Genomic DNA, 23,636 nt, shown 5'->3' with positions numbered 1-23,636 from the left:
ACATGCACTAAAAACTGTCGAGTCCATCTCATTGCAATGTCTATGCAGCACTAGACTTGCCACAATCATGCCATCTGCTAGGAGGAACTCCGTCGCAATATAAATGCTACTTCCACAAGATCGCTATCCCACTGGTTCCACAAAGGAACTCCACCTGTCCCATCCATGTGTGGCCTAGTGTATGTGGGAAAGGGCAATACATACCAAACATATGCCACCCAAGTTACTCCTTGGGTCCAACCGTCCTGTCTCTGATAGAGAGCCCAAGAATTTTCCTATTGAATGGAGGGACCCGCACATACCCTTTCTTACGACTAGCGCTTAGAACAATGACTAAATATGCAAAATCACATGGCTTACCTATCATTGCATAGCCCATCAGGAGTAGCTATTCCCAACCTCTTGAGATTAGCATGCACTGCAAGGTGGCATTGTGCTAGATATATTTCTATATGGCCAAGATAATATCAATTTCATTGAGCATGCAACGATAAAGAGAAGACTATTGTAGCAGGAGTTTTAGCACACTTGGAGAATTTTCCACGACCACTTTGGCCACATCTGTCGAGAGATTCAACGCAAGTACCTCTACCATGTGATGGTGAAGATGGAGATGACTCATGTGTGGCCTCCCGTGGTCAAGGGGTGAAGGAGAGTGATCGTGATCTCCATTCACTCAAAGCATTATGGATGATCTTTGCATGCTTGCTCTCCACCTCTTCATGATCGCTATGATCGCTCTCCACCTCAATCACTGCTCCCTTATTTGTCTTCCCTTGCCCATTTGGCAAGGGTGCTGGCTTGTTCTTTTTGGAGCGTTTCTTCGTGTCTTTCTTTGCAGCCAACCGCTTGCTTATGTTGGAAAGAGCACGTCCTCCTACTCAACAATTTTCTTCCACGAACCTCATGCTCCGCTATTGAGAAAGGAAACTGATTTAGCATACCCATTACCCATTGCATGACAAATCCCAAAAATATATAGTACAAGACCTGTGTAAAGCTCTCCCTCTTCGGCGGGTACTCTATCCACACATTTGGATATAAGCATGTCTCCTCTCTCTTGAGGACTTGCACCATGCATCACTAGGGTGCTCGAGAATGGGGTAGAGCGTCTCTCCACCATCTGGAAAACAATATACAAAAATGACAAAAATGCTGCATGGTACAAAAGTCCAACTTAAAAAACATGCGTAAAGAGATGAGCACCAAAGTCCAACCTATAAAATATGTGTTGTGCCGTGCAAGCAAAGTGGGGCTGCTCTTCGGGCTCGTGTGTGGACTTGATCCGTGCATTCCATTTTTTGAAAGCTTTGTGAAAGTGCGTTTTTCAATGAGTTTTCAATGTATGTTCAAGTGTGCAACCATGCATTTCTTCAGCCTTCAAGTGCAGTTCGGTAACATGTTGGTTTTGTGACTCCATTTTCTCTACCATCTCAAGCACTCGCTTGCACAAAATAGCAATGTATGCCTAAGAAATAGCAATGCATGCCTAAGACTTTTAGCAAGCTAATTACCAAAACATAATCACTACTTTCACCTTTCTAGTTGCCACCAATACACATGATAGCAAAGCCATTGGATCCAACACTTCTCCCGGTCAACACTATGCAATTCTCCTTTAAGGTTGAATCGCCACCTTGGAGCATGTCAATTAAAAGGCACTTTTTGGCAAAATGGATCAATAGTCTATATTTATGAGGTCATAATCTTAATCACTCCACAAATGACCAACGAAAAACACTTAACCTATTCTTTTGTGCTGATTCGCACTCGTGCGACCTCAAACACTCTAGATGGTATCATTTTTGTGTTCCTCTTGTTCCAAATGGTATATGCTATGCACTTCTAAATGAATTTGTTACCATTATTTGGATCTGTAATTGTCGCTATTTCAAGGCCTTTGCGAGAGAAATGTTGCTCCATTCGAGAAAGTACAAAGGCAATACTCTTCTCATACGCTTTCGGTACCAAATTGTAATCGAAGCTCCCTTTTTGTGGCAACCCTTCTATCTTGTTGTTGTAGAAAGCATCAAAATCTTCCTAACGATTGAAAAACATGCATTCAAAACATGTACAAGATCCACACACGCTCATTTCGTATTACTTTCAACACATACCTTCTAAATGAGTTGAGGAAGGAGAGCCATGGGCAACTTGAGCCACTTTGATTTATTTGGTCATCGAAAGTGCAATGCCCTTTCCGTCGGACTGATATCCTCGTAGCCCTAGCAAACACTCGTACATAAAACAAGATTCCCAATAAACTAACATGCAAACAAAGTCATAGGAACCAATAAGGTGTACCTTTTTATCATGGCTAAAACTAGTAGGAATTTCACTTTCTCCTCTGGTTTGAATTATACAAGCATACACTCCACGCGGGATGCCTCTTCCATACGGATTTCATTTTCGTTCATCCATCGTATCCATGCCTCCAATCTATGATTTTCGTCTCAGACCACAAAATATCTCTTGACCATATGACTAAGCTCGGGGACAAAACGAAGCTTTTCATCTAAATCATATGACATCGCAAGATCTTGAGCGGAATGGCAGTGAAGAACAAACCGGACGACGCCTTTGTCAACGATCCGCTCACTCACAATAAACCTTGCTATGGTCGTTGGTAAACTTTATCTGCAATGGAAAACTGCAAATCCATTTCTTGATCATCATGCGCACGAATGGTAGGGTTCAAAAGTAGACGACAGAGAGATAAGCGTAGCAATTTGCTATGGTAAGAAGCTCTATGAGTGTCTGTCCAACCCAAAGATATGTGCTTGCCGACCACATTTCCAAAGAAATCATTGCCGATGTGATCTACTTTGGATGCAGCTTCCCCTCGAGGATCTAGCCTCCACTTGATGGTTCAATTCCAGCTCCACTGGTCACAACGGACATGACATGGTTTACAGAACTAGCCGCTTGAGATTGATCACTTTCTTGGGTGGTTTACGGAGGCACTTCTTGTGTACCATTAGTGGGAATCTCAAATGACACCACTTTTGGATTGATTTTGGGTCCTCACAGTTAGAGAGATAGAGCTTGATAAATAAAGAGAGATTTAGAGAAAGAGGAAAAATTGAAGAGCTTATATGCAATAAATATATTGAGTAGCAGTGAGAAATGAAGTTGACAATAGATTGAGAGAAAGAGGGAGAGTTGGAGCTTGAGGAAAAATAGAGATACTAAGAGACAAAGAGAAAGATGGAGCTTGTGAGAGAGAGAGAGAGAGAGAGAGAGAGAGAGAGAGAGAGAGATGAAGAACAAATGAATTACATCCTTATTTATAACCCTTTCCAAAAGTTTAAATTAAAAAAAACATTTCATCAATATATATCTGAAAAAAATTATGCATGTACGCGTGTTTGTGTGTGTGCGCATTCGCAGGTATGTGTGTGCGCGTGTGTGTTTACACGTCTGCGCAAGTGGCCACACGTTGCCTTTATGGGGTGGCGTGTGGCCACACGCCACCCCATAAAGGTGGCAACCCACAAGCGACCTGCCCCACCTTTGTGGGGTGGCATGTGGATGGCCACGTGTCCACGCCACTCGAGGTGCATGGCGCATGGCTTGCCATACGCCACCCCATAAAGGTGGGGCGAGTGGAAACTAGTCCCCCACCTGACATGTCTACGTGGCCAGTGTGCATGGCCACGTAGGCCCGCCAAGTGGGGGGCCAGTTGCCATTTGCCCCCTGGTCTTGGCCATGGCATGTGGTCATGACAGTCAAATGTGGCCATGGGGGCCACGTGTGACCGTCTCTTGGACACACACCAATGGTCAATGGTCGACGATACACGTGGCCTGTGCCACGTAGTCTAGGGAGTGGCACGTGGCCATGGTCCATGGCCACATGTCATGGACACCATGGCCACGTGCCATAGTGTGCACACACACACACAATCATACACACGCATACACTTGGGAGGGTTTATGTGAATAATAATAATAAAAAATTAATATTAAAATGATACGATTATTATAATTTTAAAATATTGTGAAAATTTTTATTTAAAAAAAAATAATAGTTTAAATTTTAAAAAATAAATTAAAAAAAACAACAACTAGTTTATTATACGTGGATATATAAACAACTTTAAATTAATGATAATACATTGTTTTTAATCTTCCTTAATTTTTTTTGTTTTCTTTTTATGGCTTGCTCTTTGGTGTTTCTTAATGAAGAGCTCACCTATCCTTTTTACAATGGCAAACTAATAATATCTGAATCTTTCTTAATGGAGAAAATTCATCCAATGCAATTTATAACTATAGATGCTATGACAGAAGTAGGAGATATAGAAATGCCCGTGCCTCTCAAGAGGACATTAAATCACTTGGGTGAAGGGACCTTTGTATTAGATGACCAACTTTCACATAAATACAAAGTGAATGTAAGTTATATTGAGCATCCTGCAGGTTCACTCGCTACAACTCCCCTTGCGATAATAGTTAGTCCTCTAATCATGTCAACTGATCAAAAGAAAATTGTAGATCTGAGTAGTCTGCCTCAAGTTTCTCTCTCTGATAGCTTTAAGAGGAGTACTTGGTAAAAGCTTTTCCAAGCCGAGAAAACGGGCACATTAACAAGGCTTTTGATGCAAATACAACGGGTGGAGCCGTTTCAGAAATTCCAAGAGCTTACAATGGAGGCCTTGTTTTTGAATTTCCTCCTACCATGGGGAAGGTGCACGATGTGGATGCAATGGAGCATAAGTATGATCCTCATTTGTGCTCAAAGCCTCAAACAACCAATATAGTTTTCCCTGGAGTGGTATGTCTTAGTCATTGTCTGGGATCTTTAAAGTGCATGAATGAACAATATACCCACTTGGTCAATTATCATATTGCCAATACAATCCATTTCAATGGCCACCTACAAAAGGCCCCTACGCGTGGGCAATATTGTGAGATAGCAAATAAGAGCCTTACATGCCATTTTTGTAAAACTTGCTTTTTGCATTGCATCATGTGAGTGTGTAGTGTACTATGTCATCCAAGCGGATGAGACATCTGGCTCATGATTCATCGTGGCACACATGAGCCATGATGTGCGTAGCGGTGTATCCAAGACACAGATAAACAACACCAAAATGATGGTGGATTTTGACTGTGGACACATGAAGGTTCAAATGTGCTTAGCGAATAAAATTATTAGTACAACACTTCTTCACAACAATAGAAAGGACGAAAGTTTAGGTGAGCAATAACTATTTGCAATCACAGAAGAGTTGGAACCCTTGGTGCAAGGTAATTGGTATGTGCATCAAGATTAAGAGGCTATAAAAATACAATGTACATTCATTGATGCGGTCAAACAAGCTCAAGCAACAAAGAGGGAAAGGAGGGTACCAAGCCTCTATGCTTAAAAAAGGTTTATAAGATTTTGAATCTATGTAAAAGATGAAGTACAACCAAATAGGTGCCCAAAAAGTTCTTTTTAAGTTCAATTAAAGGGAATATTGAAAGATGCTTGGGTTGAGAGAAAGAGCAAAGCAAAGCGAAACTTTTCCTTTATTGATTTGAGGGCACGTGGAGGGGAGACATGGCAGATTTTATCGCCATGGGTAAAGGTGGCGGAGAGAGAGGAAGAGAGATTTTTTGCGTGGCTTCTGCGCATGCGGTGCGTAACCGCAAGGAAAGTAGCAACGTTGCGCCGTATACGCAAGTGTAAGAGCTGGCGATAGCAAGGCAAGAGCCAAATTATGAGCAGAGGATGTATAATTGAAATTATGACACCAAAAAAAGCATCCATTTTTGTAGGTGATTGCTATGTTCCTTATCATGATACTTCCTTTTATTCTTGCATGGATAGAGATCATCCATTTATCGATTTGAAGGGGTACGTTGCTTCCTTCAAATGAAAAGGTGATATTATTGTCTTTGAGGATATGAATGCCCGCATAGAACATTGCAACATGATACACAACTATTTAATATGCCATACATTTCAATGGAGTTAAAGGAATTGCAATTCAATAGATGAGAAAGATTCGGCTCACTATGAAAAGCTACTTCTATAGATGTGCAATGGTGTATCTTTATGGAGTGGAACTAACGGATTTAAATATAGAAAACACAATGTGGTTAGTGTGATTGAATATATAGTACTCTTTGAAGCCATTAAGAGTTTTAACTTGGCGAATGAAACTCATAACCAAACCGTCCAAGTTCATGTATTGACATCACATAAATACATGGAGAATAACTAAAATCTCAACCAAAGTGAAGAAAAATTATCTCTTTGTATAGATTTCAAACAAGCATCGATGTATATTGAAATGGTTGGGGATAAGTTATGGATGAAAAATTTCCAACATAATGCACCATTGGAAACTACATGGAAAGATTTCAAGAAAGTTACTTGTTCTTGTGCCAAATAATTCTTTGCCATAAAGCATATCAAAGGTGTCAAGAAAGGTAGATAATGTAAGAGGTGTTTTGATAAAGAGTGTCAAAATACTTGAAAATAAGGACGATAAATCTAGATGCAACTAAGGACTATAAATCTAGATGCAACTAAAGACATCAAAGTCATTTGGATGCATACAAGGCACTAATTCAAAAGACGAGAAGAATATGCGAAGTCGATTAACAATTTTTTCGAGGCCAAGAAAAGCATGTACATGTGAAAGATTTTGGAGAGGTCTAAAGGGAAAGCGAGTTGAGAGTTTTCGTGAGTTGAGTTTGATGGATTTGTACACGTGTATGCAATGGGCTTAAAAAGTTTGCCACCCACTGAGTGAGATACCATCAAGCCCAAAATGATTAAATGGATCATGGGAGAGTCATGACATCATTAGATGTGTGATACGTTCAAATTTGCACTTCCATTATGGACTGGCTTATGATCAGATCACTAATTGGGTCAAGCCTTTTTATAAAGGAGGGGATGTACATATTGTAAATAGTTATTGGACTATAATGATTCGGTATCTTATGAAAAACTTACTTGAGTGAATAATGCAGATAAGATTGAGTGAATACATTGAAAAGATTGGCAAGCATGCAAAAGAACAAGCGGGCTTCTGTAAATGTCATCGGATCATTGATCATCTTGTCACTCTTTGCATTCCCATGAAGGAAATCAAGTTGAAAGGTAAGCAATTGCATTGTTTTTTTTTGGGACTTCAATAAATCCTTTAACATGATTCTATGTAACAATTTGTTGACAACGATATAAAAAACCCATTTTTGAAGTGAGTTTATACTTGCGATTTGTTGAATCTATGAGAAGGTGACGTGTCCATTGCGCATAAGAAAAGGATTTGTATAATTTTTTGCAAGTACTAGAGAGAGAGAGAGAGAGAGAGAGAGAGAGAGAGAGAGAGAGAGACTATTAACAAGCACGATGCTATAAAACCATGTTATTCATTAAAAAGAGAAACTTTACATGTCCTTTTATGATTGAGCCTATGCCTTTGTCGATGGTACTCCATTTGGCTTACTTCCCACTCCCCTTCATGCGAGACGAGACACATCAACTATGCGAGAAGACACTCGGGCAATAAGAGAGAGAGAGAGAGAGAGAGAGAGAGAGAGAGAGAGAGAGAGAGGACATTACATAAGAAGGTATGGAGAGACATGAAGATGGATAACCGGAGATGATGCTCAATAGACACAAAAATTAGAGGGGGAGGGAAAGGGGTGTAGTATATAGGCAAAGGGGGTGAAGGGAGAAATTGGAGAGAGAGAGAGAGAGAGAGAGAGAGAGAGAGAGAGAGAGAGAGAGAGAGAGAGAGAGAGATGGATGCTACCCACTGACAAAATTAGGGGGAGACATGGAGATGGACAAATAGAGATGGCGCTAGCTATGATAAGTACATATAGAGATGGATGGTGCTACCTACGATAAGTACTTATAGAGATGAAGGGAGATCAAGAGAGAGAAGAAAACAGGCACATAAGGAAAAAGAAATGAAGAGATTGTGCGGGGGGGGGGGTTGATAGAGGCGGGTTGGAAGTTGGTGGTGCAATGTGCAACAGTGGACGTCAACTGGTGATAGTGGGGAACTTGCTCCAAAGCTCACTTATTATCCTTCCCCGTTGGAAACCCACCAACAAAGAGTTATGTTCGTTCAAGGCCTATCTTCTTTTGTGGATCGTGCCAATCTTTTTTGTTTCTCTTTTCAAGGTATTGAGGTGTCTCCTACCATCTAATGTGGCAAGGCACATAGGTTTTTGGCATGTACTGTTTTAGGCTAATATAAGGAGGTTCCTAGAGTGATCCAAAACAAGCTCAGTTTTATACCATGTTTGAGTATCCCACATTGGTGGAGTTAAAGATGAGAGGTTTCTTGGTGATTAACTTTGTCACACAATAGGCAACAACAATGTTTTCCACCTTCGCACTTGATTAGAGGCCTCGCTATATGCCATGATGATAGATCGATCACCCAAAAACTTCCAAACAAGAGAATCAACAAGAGGCCTTTTCTTCTAACCGTTAACAAATAAACTTTGGCTTCTTTGCAAAGTATCAAATATAAACTTTGGCTTCTTTGCAAAGATGTATGGATGATGGCGCTTACTCTCGAGTCTCTAGGCACCTTACATAGGCCCTCTAAACTAAGCATATGTTACAGTACCCAACTTAAGACTTAAGACTCGATCTTTGATTATGAGATCAATGTGAGCAAGCAGGTAACTACGACGACTGACGCAGCACGCACAACCATAACAATGTCAATAGACAAGGAGTCGATCCAGTCGGAGCACGATGAAGATATCCTTTTTGCAATAAGAAGAGCAAGTGTAATTGGATGTATGAAACCGCTATTATTATACTGATGTTAAGATCTTTAAACAAACATCGTAGGAGCTGTTCTTCATCGTAGCAAAAACATTGTATCTTGCATTACTAAAGTCCATACCTACTTGTTTTAGCAAACAATGCACATGATAGCAAGCGACCAAGTTAAAACAACTAAGCATTCCCAATTGTCGACACGGAGTGTGTTGGCTGAGTTATGGTGCTCTCTCTCTCTCTCTCTCTCTCTCTCTCTCTCTCTCTCTCTCTCTCTCTCTCTAAACATTTCACTAATCTGACCAGCAGTCATTAGAGCAGGAGGGCAGACGTTTGAGAGGCAGCTAGCTCTCCATTGCAAAATTTCTATTGAAGATGAGAGAATTAGTAATACGAGGGCGGCGGCGGGGCGGCCTCCACCTGCTGTCTGACAGTCCTGAGTATATCAGAGAAAGAAATAAAGCCCACCAGAAGCTGGCCTTGCTGCTGCTCATGACGATCCACAACCCACACCCTGTGCACTCTCTGCTCCAGCGCACTGCGTGTTACGTACTCCAGCGTGCTACTGGGATAGCAGGTGAGAAATGGGATGTCAGCAGCACTAGTGGTGCATGAAGAATCCACCATATTGCAGGCTGCCTGCGCATGCAGCTGATTCGTTCCTAGCACTGCCCCTCCCACCCCAAACTTCCTCGTCACATTCGCCCACCTCAAGAACCTCAGCACACCCTCCCTTGCCCACTCTTGAAATGACTCCACCGAGCAACCCCTCAGATCATTGGCGAGAAAGCTCCCACTATGCGCTTTCCTGTGGCCTACATCATTTTTATCCACACTTTGACACACAATGGGATGCAATGTTTCCAATTTGGAATGCAGGAATTGCATCAAGTCTGTTTGAGTGAGCATTCGATAGCTGACTGCCGATTCCTCCGCCTCCAGAGGACTGCCCGACGTTCTCAAAGTGTGCTTCATCTGGCTTTCCAGTGGTACCAGAGCTCTATGAAGCCCCTTACTCATGAAATCCATGGCCTCCATCACACTGCGCCCACCAATGTAAGCTCACTTCAACAATGTACTACCATTTATTAATATCAAAAAACCCCTTCTTCAACACTGTACTACCATTTATTAATAATAACCATGATAAGCTCACTTCAACACTGTACTACCATTATTAATAATAAAAACCCTTTCTCAAAATCAGCTGCGATCAGCAAGCACGCCACGAAGGAATAATGAACAGAAGGGCGCGGGCTACCTGGTGTGAGGAGCAATGGCCCAAAGGCTGAGACCCTCGAGACAGTATCCAATAATGGTGGAGACACGCGTGCCTGCAAGAAGCGTGGGGACTTGAGCGCCGTTTGTGAGCTCTGCCAGGTGGAAGAGCACATCCAAGGTAGAAACGATGCCAATGCACTGCTTTCGTGCGGCACCAGTGACGCGGTCCGACTCCACAATCATGGAGCCACCAGCCCCGATCCAATGGCCCAGCGGCGCTGCCACCGCCACTGCCACAATGTTGTGTGCCAACATGCTATGCAGCGTGTCTCCCACTGACGCCGTGTACAAAACCTCCACCAGCCTCCCTTTTCCTGCAACCAGCTGCTGCACCCTCGTCTCTCTCAGCAAGCGCCCCATCATCTCCTCGTCGCCCTCTGATCCTATTTCCATACTCCTCCTCTTCGTTCTGCACTTCCTTGACAACTTTCTATCCGCTTCGCAACCTATTTCAGCATACCTACTTCGACCGGCCTCGCTGCTGCTGCTGTTGTTTCTGTCGTCATCTTGGAGTCTGCCCCTCATATGGCAACCAGATTTGCAACACCAGCCTCGACTCAAACGTGTTCACTCGAGATGGCCACTTGTCAAAATTTTGAGACAAAATGGGGCCATGCGTACCATCACATGGTGCGCACTATGGTCACTAGTGGGGCCGGCGGCTGTAGGCCGCCTCTCTCTCTAGCTGCACGCGCACGGTCCTCCCTGTTGCCGGAGATGCAGGGCCACACTGCCGGATGAAGCAAATTGCACCACGTGGCCCCTTGAATTTTGGCAACCCGACACAATTTCTTGTTATGAAATTTTGAAGAATTTGAAAAATTCAGCTTATTTTCACTATTACACACATAAATATATACACTTAATGCCTTGAAATACGGATCCCAAGAATTGCCAAGCATCGGCATAAGAATAAGAAGAACCGGAAAACTTCAGACATAACAATTTTTGTGTTGATGAGCACAAACTCATTGCTAGAAAAACAGTTAGAAGCATCTTCAAGAATGATTGTAGGACTTAACACAAAGTATGGTGTGCACAGTGATGCACTAACACAAGCAGGCGTACCTGTTTATAGCCGTGCAACACTCTACATCATCACTATACTGGCATACTACAAAAGAAAACCCAATAATCTCTAGATACCCTATCTAGATTCCCTCGCCCTTTCCACGTCAGCAAAGAGAGAGAGAGAGAGAGAGAGAGAGAGAGAGAGAGAGAGAGAGAGAGCTCTACGCAAGCCGTCCCCCCGTGCTCCTCCTTGGCGCCCTCCCTCCTGCTCCCCTCCAACTCGCTGCCGAGACTGGCCTGCGCACACAGGGTGAGGCCCCACTCCTCCCTCCCTTTGCTCTACCCCTCCCCAAAACCCCCGTCTGCGTCCACAACAATGAGCACCCTCGTGTCCAACAGCAGAGAGAGAGGGTGCCCAACAGCAGAGAGAGAGAGAGCTCATCTGTGTACCCTACACGTCCCCCCCATTTCCCCCTTTGCAGCTGCTTGTCCCAGTGGTGCCAGTGCAATCCCGCAGCCTCTCTTACTTAGGCCCCACCTGCCCATCGCATGACCACTGAACGCACAGAGAGAGAGAGAGACTAGCCCATCCCCTCTGTGTCTCGGCTTAAGCAAGCACGAACGAGCGCACATACTAAAATAAGAGCTACAGGTCGGCAACGTCCGCCCACCCATAGCCCTCACAGGCCTTTCGAGACAGAGACTGAGAGTTCCAAAGGAACCACGTGCGAAAGAGAGATAAGAGAGAAACAGCCACCTGGAAGCGGCTTCGACTTCAAAGGGCGCTCCTCCCACCAACCTCCACTCGAGATGGATCACCACAAGATTCCCCTTTTTTAAAGGGTTTTTGTGAAATCGTCCAGACATACACATATTATATAAATCCAATTACCTACGTGGTTCCCCCCGAATATACCCCCCCACCCCCCTAAAACACAAAAAGGAAAACCCCTTCCCCCCTTTTCTCTTCTTCCTTTTCTTCTCTCGTCTGCACCGCCAATGCTCCACCCTCCTCCCCCGTCTCGTAGCCCTGGCCTACGCATGCTCTGCCCTTTGCTTGCAACTCATCAAAACCACTTTCTTTGCCTCCCATATGCATGCTCCACCCCGCATTTGCAACTCATCAAAACCATAGGTGGGACGTTGCCTCTACACCCTCTCCTTCTTTAGACTCATTCTACTGCTCTTGCATTACTGAGGCCTAAAGGTCTGAAAGGCATAATCTTCTTCTTCTCTTTCCCTTGTGTCTGCAGCGCGTGCAGAGAGAGAGAGAGAGAGAGAGAGAGAGAGAGAGTGTAACCGGCCTGTTCAATCCAAAAAGGGCGGTAGACTTTACTTTAAACCTTGATTTAGCTTTCACCCATTATTAGTCGTCTATTTTAATTGTACTTTCAAGACACAACAAAGGGGAGAGGGATACAGGCTGCTAGATTGCACCTGTATGAGTAGACGGACACCAGATTGGCCCCTAACTTAGGCGCCCCTTTCGGTATTTCTTTATTATTCAACAGAGGGAATAAACGTTGTGGTTCCTACAAGCTGCCCCGCACAAACTCGGCTGAATTTCCACTGTTCCAGCCCGATTTCGGCAACATAATTGTACTAGAACCCTTCACGGTCAGTATTCCTACGCATTGACTGACTTTCCCGACGCATACGGGCACTTTGCAAAACCTGGCGAGAATCTGCAGCACGCTGAATTCTCTGTTTTCAGCCCTGAAAATGCGCCAGATCGCCTGTACAGCGGTCCCCTTGCGTCCCCGAACCTCCTGGGGGTATTAGGGTCCGTTTAGGGCCAAAACCCTAAACCTGCAAAAATACACAGCAGGCTGTAATTCACTGTTTCGGGCTCCGTTTCGCGTGCCGGTCGCATCCCTAGCAAGTCCTCGAGCTCCCGCACCTGTAGGGCTACTTGCCCTTTGAATCGGACGAGATTTCTGGCGTGAAACCTCTCCGAATTCACCTGTACCTGCGGGGGGATTAGCCGCTAGCTAATCCAGTACCTGTGCAAGAGGCTCTTGCCTCGACAATCGCGCATGAACCCACACAACTGTACATTGGTCAAATGAAGAGCCCACTAGAGGGGCATAACATACTGCCAAAGGGGAGAGAGAGGGCAGTGCGTAGCGTGCAGGGCATCACTCCTGGCACCGCACTGTGCATAAGAGGGAAAGCAAGCACTCCATAGCTCTTAACCTGTGACAAAATCAGCAAATGAGCCCTTCTTCCCTTCAAATTCAGCGCCAACTCCTTCTTGCATTGGAAACTGCACCAGAATGTGCCACTTGGCACATTTACAAGCATTTTTCCCGTTTCGGGGTTGCCGCCTAAAAATATCCCAACCGGTTGCCCAGTTGACTTCACGGCAGAGTAAGAAAATGTTCCCTTTGTCATTCCGGAGGTAATGACGCCAACACATTTTCAGGTCCCAAAATAGCAGTTCCCTAAATTTTAGGAGATGCTGCCATTATATCTTTCTAGGTCATCCGACCCTCTTTGTACACTACGGCCACATCCAAAACTGAAATGTAGCCTCTGTAGCAAAGGATTCCACTTTGGCTAGTCAATGACCCCACTTGGCTAACCATAGTCCTTGTCCAACCTTAGTGCTCTCTTGCCCTCAGGCCTGGACTCCCTCTGGACAGTTCCACACTAGCTATGCAATGCAGGGCAGTTAGATTTCCCGAGGGGTGTTTCCAAAAAGTGAAAGTAAATAGATAATAAGAAAGAAATCAACAAAAAGGATAGATAGTAGTCACACGCTGGTGACATACCCCCCTCTTGAAATCTCAAACGTCCTCGTTTGCATCTATGTCGTACATGCTTACTGTCAACACTGATGTATTCAACACCTGTCAACACATATACGACACATACATGCTCATTGTCAACCCTGGTGTATTCAACACCTCGTCGACTCATGTATTGCTTGCGTGTGAACCCTGTCCCAATGACATAGTGGTAGCTTCGCACTCTGCCATTGCTTTGAGTCACTAACTTTCCAATGACAAAATGGTAGCTGCACATTTTGCCACTGTCTTATAGTACACGTTGGATCCCGTAACACTTTCGAGCATATCCAAACCGACAGTTTAAGAATGCAGTTACACATGTACTCTTCAATAGAAGCAATCACTGTATCCTTGACAAACTGACAAGAAATACTCACTTCTATAGCACCAACCAAACTTTTGGACATTCCATAAGAGCAATTGCCAAACTGACAATCTGTACAGCTCTAACATTCATGTAACAGGTATTTGATTTGAGCTCACTTTAAATACCATGTACATCATTTGTCTCAGAAGCCATTGTCAGACTGACAATCCATTTAGCTTTGAAACTCAAGGGGTCAAGGTAGGTTGAATCGAAGGCTTCCAGGTAAAGTGATAACACAGTTGGTGACTCTGCAAGTTCACCTTCTTCCATCCACTTAGCATCCATTGGTGGATAGTTTCTGAACTTTACCAAGTAACGCCTAGCAACCTTGCCTTTCACTTTTCTTTCTTTGTGTGCCAAAATCTGTTCAGGGACCAAGATCTCGTCAAGTTCCTCGACTTCCGGCTGATCTTCAGCTGGCATATCTTCTGGCACATCACCCACATAGGGTCTGAGAAGACTCACATGAAACGCATTGTGAATCTTCCAACTGTCAGGCAATTTCAGCCTATATGCAACATCACTGATTATGTCGCACACTTGAAAAGGCCCATAGTAACGCATGCTGAGCTTTGGAAAGAGTCTTTCCTTGCCCTTCATCTTCTTTAACCTTGCCTTTTCAAAGCGTAAAAGCACCCAATCACCAAGTGAATATACCACTTCACGACGGTGACGATCAGCTGCTTTCTTTTGCTTTGCCTGAGTCCTTTCTAAGGCCACTTTGACCTTCTTGTACATTTCATCCATGTCTTGAACATACTTATCTGCTTCAAATATCTTGTCCTTTGTATGCAGTATGGGAGGAACTTTCTTGCCACCTTCAACTATCTCAAAAGGTGCCTTGCCAGTTGATGAATGCACTGTATTATTGTATGCATACTCCACCAATGACAAATACTGCTCCCACTTTCCTTTATGCTCTGACACATAGCACTTCAGCAGATCTAGGACAGTAGAATTTGCCTCTTCTGACTGCCCATCTGTTTGAGGATGAAATGACGAAGAGAATTTGAGCGTGGTACCCATATTCTCAAACAAGCCTTTCCAGAACAAACTAGTCATGCGTGGATCACGGTCGCTAATAATCGACTGTGGCATGCCATGATACTTGAAAATATTGCTCATAAACAAGCGTGCCATCTGATCTGGCTTTATCTTCTTCCTGACAGGAATAAAATGAGCCTGTTTGCTGAATTTGCAAATAATGGTCCAAATACCATCATTTCCTGTCTGCGTTCTCGGAAGATCAAAGATAAAATCCATAGCAATACTTTCCCATGGTTTATCTGGAATAGGTAGTGGTTGCAATAACCCTGGTGCCTTTTGCCTGTCAAACTTGACCTTTTGGCATATTAGGCATTCTCGCACAAAGGCATCCACATCCCTTCTCAATGTAGGCCAATAGAAGAATGTCTCTACCGCTTTAACTGTAGCATCGATACCACGATGCCCTGCATACGGTGGGACATGACTCTCTTCCATAATTTTGCGTCGCAATGGCTTTGTGACACACAATCTGCCATGCATCATCATGAACCCGTCTTTAAGAAGATAGTGTTCATGACGTTGTCCATCCATTAGTTGCTCGAAGACCCTTGCAAAATCTTCATCATTTGCATACTGTTCTCTCATATCATCAAGTTCATGATGATAAGGAATCGACACAGCTGAAATTTGTGGCTTCCTTGACAAGGCATCAGCCACAACGTTCTTCTTGCCTTCCACATGCACAATCTGAAAATGGAACATGGACAAGATATTTGCCCATCGCATATGCTTTTCAGATAACTTTGTCTGTGTCAAGAAGTATCGCAAGGTCTGATGGTCCGTTTGGACAACGAAATCTGCACCTAGCAGGTAGTGTTTCCAACTTAAGAGCGCATGAATCACAGCCAGTAACTCTTTCTCATAGACCTGCATGGTCATCTCTGGCCCTTGCAAAATTCTGCTCTCATAGGCTACTACCCTGCCATCTTGCATTAGCACAGCACCAATGCTACTACCGCAGGCATCACACTGGACCACAAATGACTTCCTAAGATCTGGCAACACAATGACTGGATCCGAAGTCATCTTTTCCTTTAAGAGATTAAAAGCTGAAATCTCTTTTTGTGTCCATCTAAAGGTGACTGCCTTCTTTTGAAGAGCATGTAAAGGTGAAGCAATCTCAGCAAAATTTCGGATAAACCTTCTGTAATAGGAGCATAGTCCCAAGAAGCTTCGGACATCATGCACCGTCTTCAAATTTGGCCATGACTTGATCGCTTCAACTTTTGCAGGATCCATTCTGACACCATCCTTTGAGACAATGTGTCCCAGAAAGTGAATCTCTTCCAGAAAAAACTCACTTTTCTTTGCATTGATGAGCAACCTATGACTGCGTAGCTCTTTGAACACAATGGCCAAGTGATGCCTATGCTCCTCTTCATTCTTTGAGTAGACTATCATGTCATCAAAGAATGTACCAACAAACTGCTGGTGTGGACGGAAAATTCTGTCCATCATCCTATTGAACGTAGCAGGAGCATTTGTGAGACCAAAGGGCATCACTAAAAATTCGTAAAGGCCAAACGTTGTTCTAAAAGCAGTCTTGTGCACATCCTCTGATCTAATGCGGATCTGATGGTACCCACTCTTTAGATCTATCCTGCTAAACATAGCTGCTCCTTCTAATTTGTCCATAATATCATCAATTCTAGGTATAGGGAACCTATTCTTGATGGTATTCTTGTTCAGTGCACGGTAGTCGATGCACATACGCCATGAGCCATCCTTTTTTTGCACCAACAATACTGGAGAACAAAATGGAGATGAACTGGGCTGAATCAGCCCCTTTTCTAACAGCTCCTGTACTTGGCCCATTATCTCTTTCTGCTGAGCCGCACTAACCCTGTACGGAGGCTTGTTTGGTGGGCTACAGCCTGGCACCAAATCTATCGCATGGTCCTCGGGTCTCTCTGGCGGTAATTGAGACGGTAATGAATCGAAAAAACAGTCACTATACTGTTGTAAAAACATTGACCTTTCTTTATCTAGCACAGATAAATTTGATTCATCACAATCTGACACTTCACGTGCAAAAACCAAGTACGCAGAAAGATGCTTTTTCATTACAGAAGTAATAGAAGAAGCTGATACAGTAGGAATAGACTCCCCTTTAAGCTTTACATCCAGAATGTGAGTCTTTCCCCTGCTCTGTACAGTGATCTTTTTGTTGTAGGCATCCATGATTCCCTGTACACGAAACAACCAAGGAATACCTAACAACACATCACATCCGTCCAGTGGCATGATGTAAAATTCTTCAGCATCTACATAGGACTGGATATGTAGACGCAACTTTCCAATGATGGGTGTCACAGCCTCTGTATGGCCAGGACATGCCAAACCTACCTCTGCTGTATACCCCATCTCTTCAGGTCTGATTCCCAACTTTGAAGCCAATTCTGGGGAAATAAAGTTGGCTTTGGCACCTGGATCAAAGAAGATAAGCACTGTTTGATCCCTAACCTTTCCCCATGCTCTGCAAAGCTCACTTGCATCTGAATTTGGCTTGTCGCCCACCATATCTGGCACTAGACCAGCCATGGGCTTCTTTCCCTTCCTGTCCTCCTTGTCTTCAGAATCAGCTGGCCTTTTCTTTGTAGGACAGTTGTAAGCAATGTGGCCAGGCTGCTCACATATAAAGCATTTGTTCTCTGTCCTCAGGACCTTCTTTTGCTCTTCTGACTTGCGAGGAAAACGTCTTTTCCATTTCTTTGCTGGTCCTTTTTCTGGTTCAGCCGTAGCTTTGTCTTTCCCTGTGTTGGCTGACTCCTGAGTCCCTTTAGGAGCCTCATTGGGAACGTGCTTCTTGGCTGAATTTTTCTTGCCTGATCCTGTCTTGACGCCAGTGTTAAATTCACAATCTTCTCCCTTGAGCAAACCATTGCCAGTGTTTGCTACCTCGATGAGCTGCGTCAAAGTAGTGACTTTTGTCTTCGTGCAGTATTTTCTCAATCCTTTGGGTAGGCCACAACAGTATTTTTCAATCTGTTCTGTCAATGGCACAAACCTATAGGAAGTTACTGGAAGTAGAGCTTTCCAAAACTTCCGATTGTAATCATCCAGATTTCTGCAAGTGGCAGCATTAAGCTGGTGCCATTCTGTCATGACATCTGCTTCGAAATCATCAGATAACCATGCTGCTGCAAAAATCTGCTTGAAGTAAATCCATGTGGACGGAGCTTGCCCTTGAAGCAATAAAGTTGTCCACCATTGTCCCGCATTCCCTGTCAAGAAAGTGGCTGCCTTGCGGACCTTTGAAGCCTCTGTAAAATTTCCCCCTGCATAGGCCTTGTCAAACTGCTGGAGGAATGAAAGAGCCTTCTTCCTGTCATCAAACCCTGTAAAGGTCGTGAATGACACTCCTTTGCCACCTTCTTTGTACGGAGTTGGCCTCTCCAGCGGCGTTAAATTGTCATATGGAAGTGACTGAAACATGGGAACACTATTAGGGTTCATTTGTGTTCCTTGGCCGCTATTAACTTGACCTGGAAATGCCATATTTGGCTGCTGATTTGTAATTCCAGCCATACCAAAATTTGCTTGTGGCATCCCAAATTGTCCCTGAGTGCTTTGAAACCCTGGTTGCATACCCATGACACTGTACATGGGGTTAGGCATCATCGTTTGAGCACCCCCAAACACTGCTCCTGGCGTATAAAACTGATTTCCAGGTGCATGACCAGCCATGCTCTGGAATACCGATCCACCTCCAAAATAGCCAGGGTGTACTGAAGGTGGTGGGAAGACCTGTTGCATAGCCTGTAGGTTGCTTCCCTGCCCATTAGAACCAGCTATAGGCTGTTGAAAGGTGGCGGGCTGAATTGGTACAGCTTGAAAGACTGGCATCTCAGCCACCTGTTCTTGCACCTTAGGCATAGGTTGTGGAGACTGCATGTTCTCCGTCAAGTGTACAGGTGTTTCCATTGACTGTGCGGTATGAATCACCTGTGCTCGAGCCTTAACAGGCTTTTGAATATGATCCAGTGACCCAACTTGCTGAGACGGAACAGGAGGTTGCAGAAAGGCTAGAAACCTCGGATTCTGCATTACTTGTGTGAACATAGCCACAGCAGTAGCCAACTGGGTCCTGAATATATCATCATCAGTCTGTGGTGGTCTTGAGGACTCACCCACTTCATGTGTCTGTTGACCCTGTGAAGAGGAAACCTCTTCAGTCACATCATCTGGTCTGTCAGCCATAATTGCAATTCCCTGTGTCTCGTCTATGATCCCTTGTGTCTTCAAGCCCAAAACTGACCAAGGCTCACTTCTATAGGAAAAAGTGATTTAATCCCGTCGATGGAACCATGTAACCGGCCTGTTCAATCCAAAAAGGGCGGTAGACTTTACTTTAAACCTTGATTTAGCTTTCACCCATTATTAGTCGTCTATTTTAACTGTACTTTCAAGACACAACAAAGGGGAGAGGGATACAGGCTGCTAGATTGCACCTGTATGAGTAGACGGACACCAGATTGGCCCCTAACTTAGGCGCCCCTTTCGGTATTTCTTTATTATTCAACAGAGGGAATAAACGTTGTGGTTCCTACAAGCTGCCCCGCACAAACTCGGCTGAATTTCCACTGTTCCAGCCCGATTTCGGCAGCATAACTGTACTAGAACCCTTCACGGTCAGTATTCCTACGCATTGACTGACTTTCCCGACGCATACGGGCACTTTGCAAAACCTGGCGAGAATCTGCAGCACGCTGAATTCTCTGTTTTCAGCCCTGAAAATGCGCCAGATCGCTTGTACAGCGGTCCCCTTGCGTCCCCGAACCTCCTGGGGGTATTAGGGTCCGTTTAGGGCCAAAACCCTAAACCTGCAAAAATACACAGCAGGCTGTAATTCACTGTTTCGGGCTCCGTTTCGCGTGCCGGTCGCATCGCTAGCAAGTCCTCGAGCTCCCGCACCTGTAGGGCTACTTGCCCTTTGAATCGGACGAGATTTCTGGCGTGAAACCTCTCCGAATTCACCTGTACCTGCGGGGGGATTAGCCGCTAGCTAATCCAGTACCTGTGCAAGAGGCTCTTGCCTCGGCAATCGCGCATGAACCCACACAACTGTACATTGGTCAAATGAAGAGCCCACTAGAGGGGCATAACATACTGCCAAAGGGGAGAGAGAGGGCAGTGCGTAGCGTGCAGGGCATCACTCCTGGCACCGCACTGTGCATAAGAGGGAAAGCAAGCACTCCATAGCTCTTAACCTGTGACAAAATCAGCAAATGAGCCCTTCTTCCCTTCAAATTCAGCGCCAACTCCTTCTTGCATTGGAAACTGCACCAGAATGTGCCACTTGGCACATTTACAAGCATTTTTCCCGTTTCGGGGTTGCCGCCTAAAAATATCCCAACCGGTTGCCCAGTTGACTTCACGGCAGAGTAAGAAAATGTTCCCTTTGTCATTCCGGAGGTAATGACGCCAACACATTTTCAGGTCCCAAAATAGCAGTTCCCTAAATTTTAGGAGATGCTGCCATTATATCTTTCTAGGTCATCCGACCCTCTTTGTACACTACGGCCACATCCAAAACTGAAATGTAGCCTCTGTAGCAAAGGATTCCACTTTGGCTAGTCAATGACCCCACTTGGCTAACCATAGTCCTTGTCCAACCTTAGTGCTCTCTTGCCCTCAGGCCTGGACTCCCTCTGGACAGTTCCACACTAGCTATGCAATGCAGGGCAGTTAGATTTCCCGAGGGGTGTTTCCAAAAAGTGAAAGTAAATAGATAATAAGAAAGAAATCAACAAAAAGGATAGATAGTAGTCACACGCTGGTGACAGAGAGAGAGAGAGAGAGAGAGAGAGAGAGAGAGAGAAGAGAATTTTAACATCGTGGGGAACTATCCCAAGATATTTCATAGATCTATCTACCCACGACAGTTGAACTCAAGACTTGTTATTCAAGAGGGAAATGGCATAACCAATCTACCACACTTGGGTGATAGGAAGGTTATACCATTTTCCTCTTTTTATTAACACTCACACACACACCTCCACACCTAAGAGAGAGCGCCAGGTCCTACATTGCCGCAGGCCTCCATCAGTCCCGGACTAGCAGGCGGACGTGAATTCTCTCCAAGCTTGAATTTTGAGAGAGAGAGAGAGAGAGAGAGAGAGAGAGAGAGACACCAACAATGTGAAGGGCAAAGAGAGACTCGTAGCCGGCTATCGCCTTCTTGAGCGCCTGGGCGAGGTTCGAGAGAGAGAGACAAAGACCGAGAAGGAAGCTTTGAGAGAGAACCCCACAGACAACACAATTGGCAACGAATCTATGACCCAATGCCACCTGCCCCAAGCTCGCTGCAAGGATGCTTCTCTCAAAACGCATCGTTTTCGGATTAGTATTTTTTACGATTTGTGGCATACTCCAAAGGGGTAAGGCCTTAGTAATACCTCCCCTTTTTGCTAATGAAAAACGGGAAGTTATCTTTCAAAAACACACAATGTTTTCATTGGTTGAATGAGATAATAATCACTCAGTATACAGAAGCGTACAAAGGCAATGATGGAAATTTGATAATGAGTAGCGATCGTAAAAAAACGTAATTTGCAACAAGATCTTTGGGAGAACTTTCCACTCTCTTTCTCTCATTCGCATGCGTGTATGACAGTCCACACATGCAATCTCAAAGCTCAAACATATCCGCACCTGCAGTCGGATCGACTGTCACCATCTCTCACAAAAACCCGAGCAAAACTCTACAAATGCGTTGTCTTCTAAATTCTAATGAAGACTAGGCCTATGCCATAATTGCTCCACTGAATCCTTGCTGCCTCTCCTAACCTGCCCAACAGATTCATCGATAGTGCCCCATCTTTTCGCCTCCTGCAACCCTCGACGCTCTCTATCTCCATCTCACCTTACCTCGCGTCTGTCACCGTCTTACCTCAGCTTGCCAATGCCGACAGCCCTGTCCTCTACTGCTTGCTAAAGCTTTGCCTCTCTCTCTCTCTCTCTCCAGGGCCGCTTGTAGACCTGCACCAGCACACACTTGAGGTGACTGGAGTCTCTCTCTCTCTCTCTCTCTCTCTCTCTCTCTCTCTCTCTCTCTCTCTCTCTCTCTCTCTCTCTCTCTCTCTCTCTAAGGAGCACCAGTGCCAAGTTTTCTTGCTTGCCCCTTGCAGACTTGCATCAGTGCACACTAGCAGGATTCCATGCCTCAACCTTGCCCGACGTTCTCAAAGACTCAAAGTGTGCTCCATCTGGCTTTCCAGTGGTACCAGAGCTCTATGAAGCCCCTTACTCATGAAATCCATGGCCTCCATCACACTGCGCCCACCAATGTAAGCTCACTTCAACAATGTACTACCATTTATTAATATTAAAAAACCCCTTCTTCAACACTGTACTACCATTTATTAATAATAACCATGATAAGCTCACTTCAACACTGTACTACCATTATTAATAATAAAAACCCTTTCTTAAAATCAGCTGCGATCAGTAAGCACGCCACGAAGGAATAATGAACAGAAGGGGGCGGGCTACCTGGTGTGAGGAGCAATGGCCCAAAGGCTGAGACCCTCGAGACAGTGTCCAATAATGGTGGAGACACGCGTGCCTGCAAGAAGCGTGGGAACTTGAGCGCCGTTTGAGAGCTCTGCCAGGTGGAAGAGCACATCCAAGGTAGAAACGATGCCGATGTACTGCTTTCGTGCGGCACCAGTGACGCGGTCCGACTCCACAATCATGGAGCCACCAGCCCCGATCCAATGGCCCGGCGGCGCTGCCACCGCCACTGCCACAATGTTGTGTGCCAACATGCTATGCAGCGTGTCTCGCACTGACGCCGTGTACGGAACCTCCACCAGCCTTCCTTTTCCTGCAACCAGCTGCTGCACCCTCGCCCCATCATCTCCTCGTCGCCCTCTGATCCTATTTCCATAATCCTCCTCCTCTTCGTTCTGCACTTCCTTGACAACTTTCTATCCGCTTCGCAACCTATTTCAGCATACCTACTTCGACCGGCCTCGCTGCTGCTGCTGTTGTTTCTGTCGTCATTTTGGAGTCTGCCCCTCATATGGCAACCAGATTTGCAACACCAGCCTCGACTCACACGTGTTCGCTCGCGATGGCCACCTGTCAAAAGTTTAAGACAAACGGGGCCACGCGTACCATCACATGGTGCGCACTATGGTCACTAGTGTGGCCGGCCGGCTCTCTCAGGGTGCGCACATGCACCAGCTAGAGAACCCCGGCCGGTAAAGATTCCATGGTGCCCCACCATTTTCTTGGACTGTCTAAGCAAATCAGTTATTCAACGTTCTCCCACCGCTTTCGTCGGACAGTTACTCCCTTTCCCTAGCCGTTTGCAACGGTGGCTAAGCGATGGCATCGCATCCTAAAGATAGTAACCAGCTGCACCCATCCACTCCACCGCCTG

The 23,636-nt window shown here is 45.0% G+C and overlaps 2 protein-coding genes across 2 annotated transcripts; both read right to left on the bottom strand.

Moving 5' to 3' along the window:
* Positions 1-8,005: 8,005 nt before the first annotated feature.
* Positions 8,006-10,367, bottom strand: LOC147445215 (SNF1-related protein kinase regulatory subunit gamma-like PV42a). Its single transcript, XM_086524769.1, has 2 exons — positions 10,011-10,367; positions 8,006-9,791 (listed from the first exon to the last, which is right to left on the bottom strand). The coding sequence occupies exons 1-2, from the start codon at positions 10,283-10,285 to the stop codon at positions 9,134-9,136; spliced, it is 933 nt and encodes a 310-aa protein (XP_086380895.1). The 5' UTR covers positions 10,286-10,367; the 3' UTR covers positions 8,006-9,133.
* Positions 10,368-18,302: 7,935 nt separating this feature from the next.
* On the bottom strand, positions 18,303-23,354 carry LOC147445214 (uncharacterized). The gene is made up of 3 exons (XM_086525967.1): positions 22,742-23,354; positions 18,356-22,522; positions 18,303-18,314 (listed from the first exon to the last, which is right to left on the bottom strand). Exons 2-3 carry the CDS (start codon positions 19,445-19,447, stop codon positions 18,303-18,305), a joined length of 1,104 nt encoding a protein of 367 aa, XP_086382093.1. The 5' UTR covers positions 19,448-22,522; positions 22,742-23,354.
* Between the last annotated feature and the right edge of the window lie 282 nt (positions 23,355-23,636).

Source organism: Adiantum capillus-veneris, chromosome 12 (assembly GCF_014529385.1).
Source record: "Adiantum capillus-veneris isolate H3 chromosome 12, ASM1452938v2, whole genome shotgun sequence".
In the NCBI taxonomy this organism is placed as follows: domain Eukaryota; kingdom Viridiplantae; phylum Streptophyta; class Polypodiopsida; order Polypodiales; family Pteridaceae; genus Adiantum; species Adiantum capillus-veneris.
Note: the sequence above shows the minus strand (reverse complement) of the source record. Positions and strands in the feature narration are given on the sequence as shown.

Coding starts and splice junctions, on each gene's coding strand:
- LOC147445214 (XM_086525967.1), bottom strand. CDS start 19,447: ATGGCTGACAGACCAGATGATGTGACTGAAGAGGTTTCCTCTTCACAG.
- LOC147445215 (XM_086524769.1), bottom strand. CDS start 10,285: ATGTTGGCACACAACATTGTGGCAGTGGCGGTGGCAGCGCCGCTGGGC. Junction 9,792..10,010: donor GCCATTGCTCCTCACACCAG/GTAGCCCGCGCC, acceptor TGGTGGGCGCAG/TGTGATGGAGGCCATGGATT.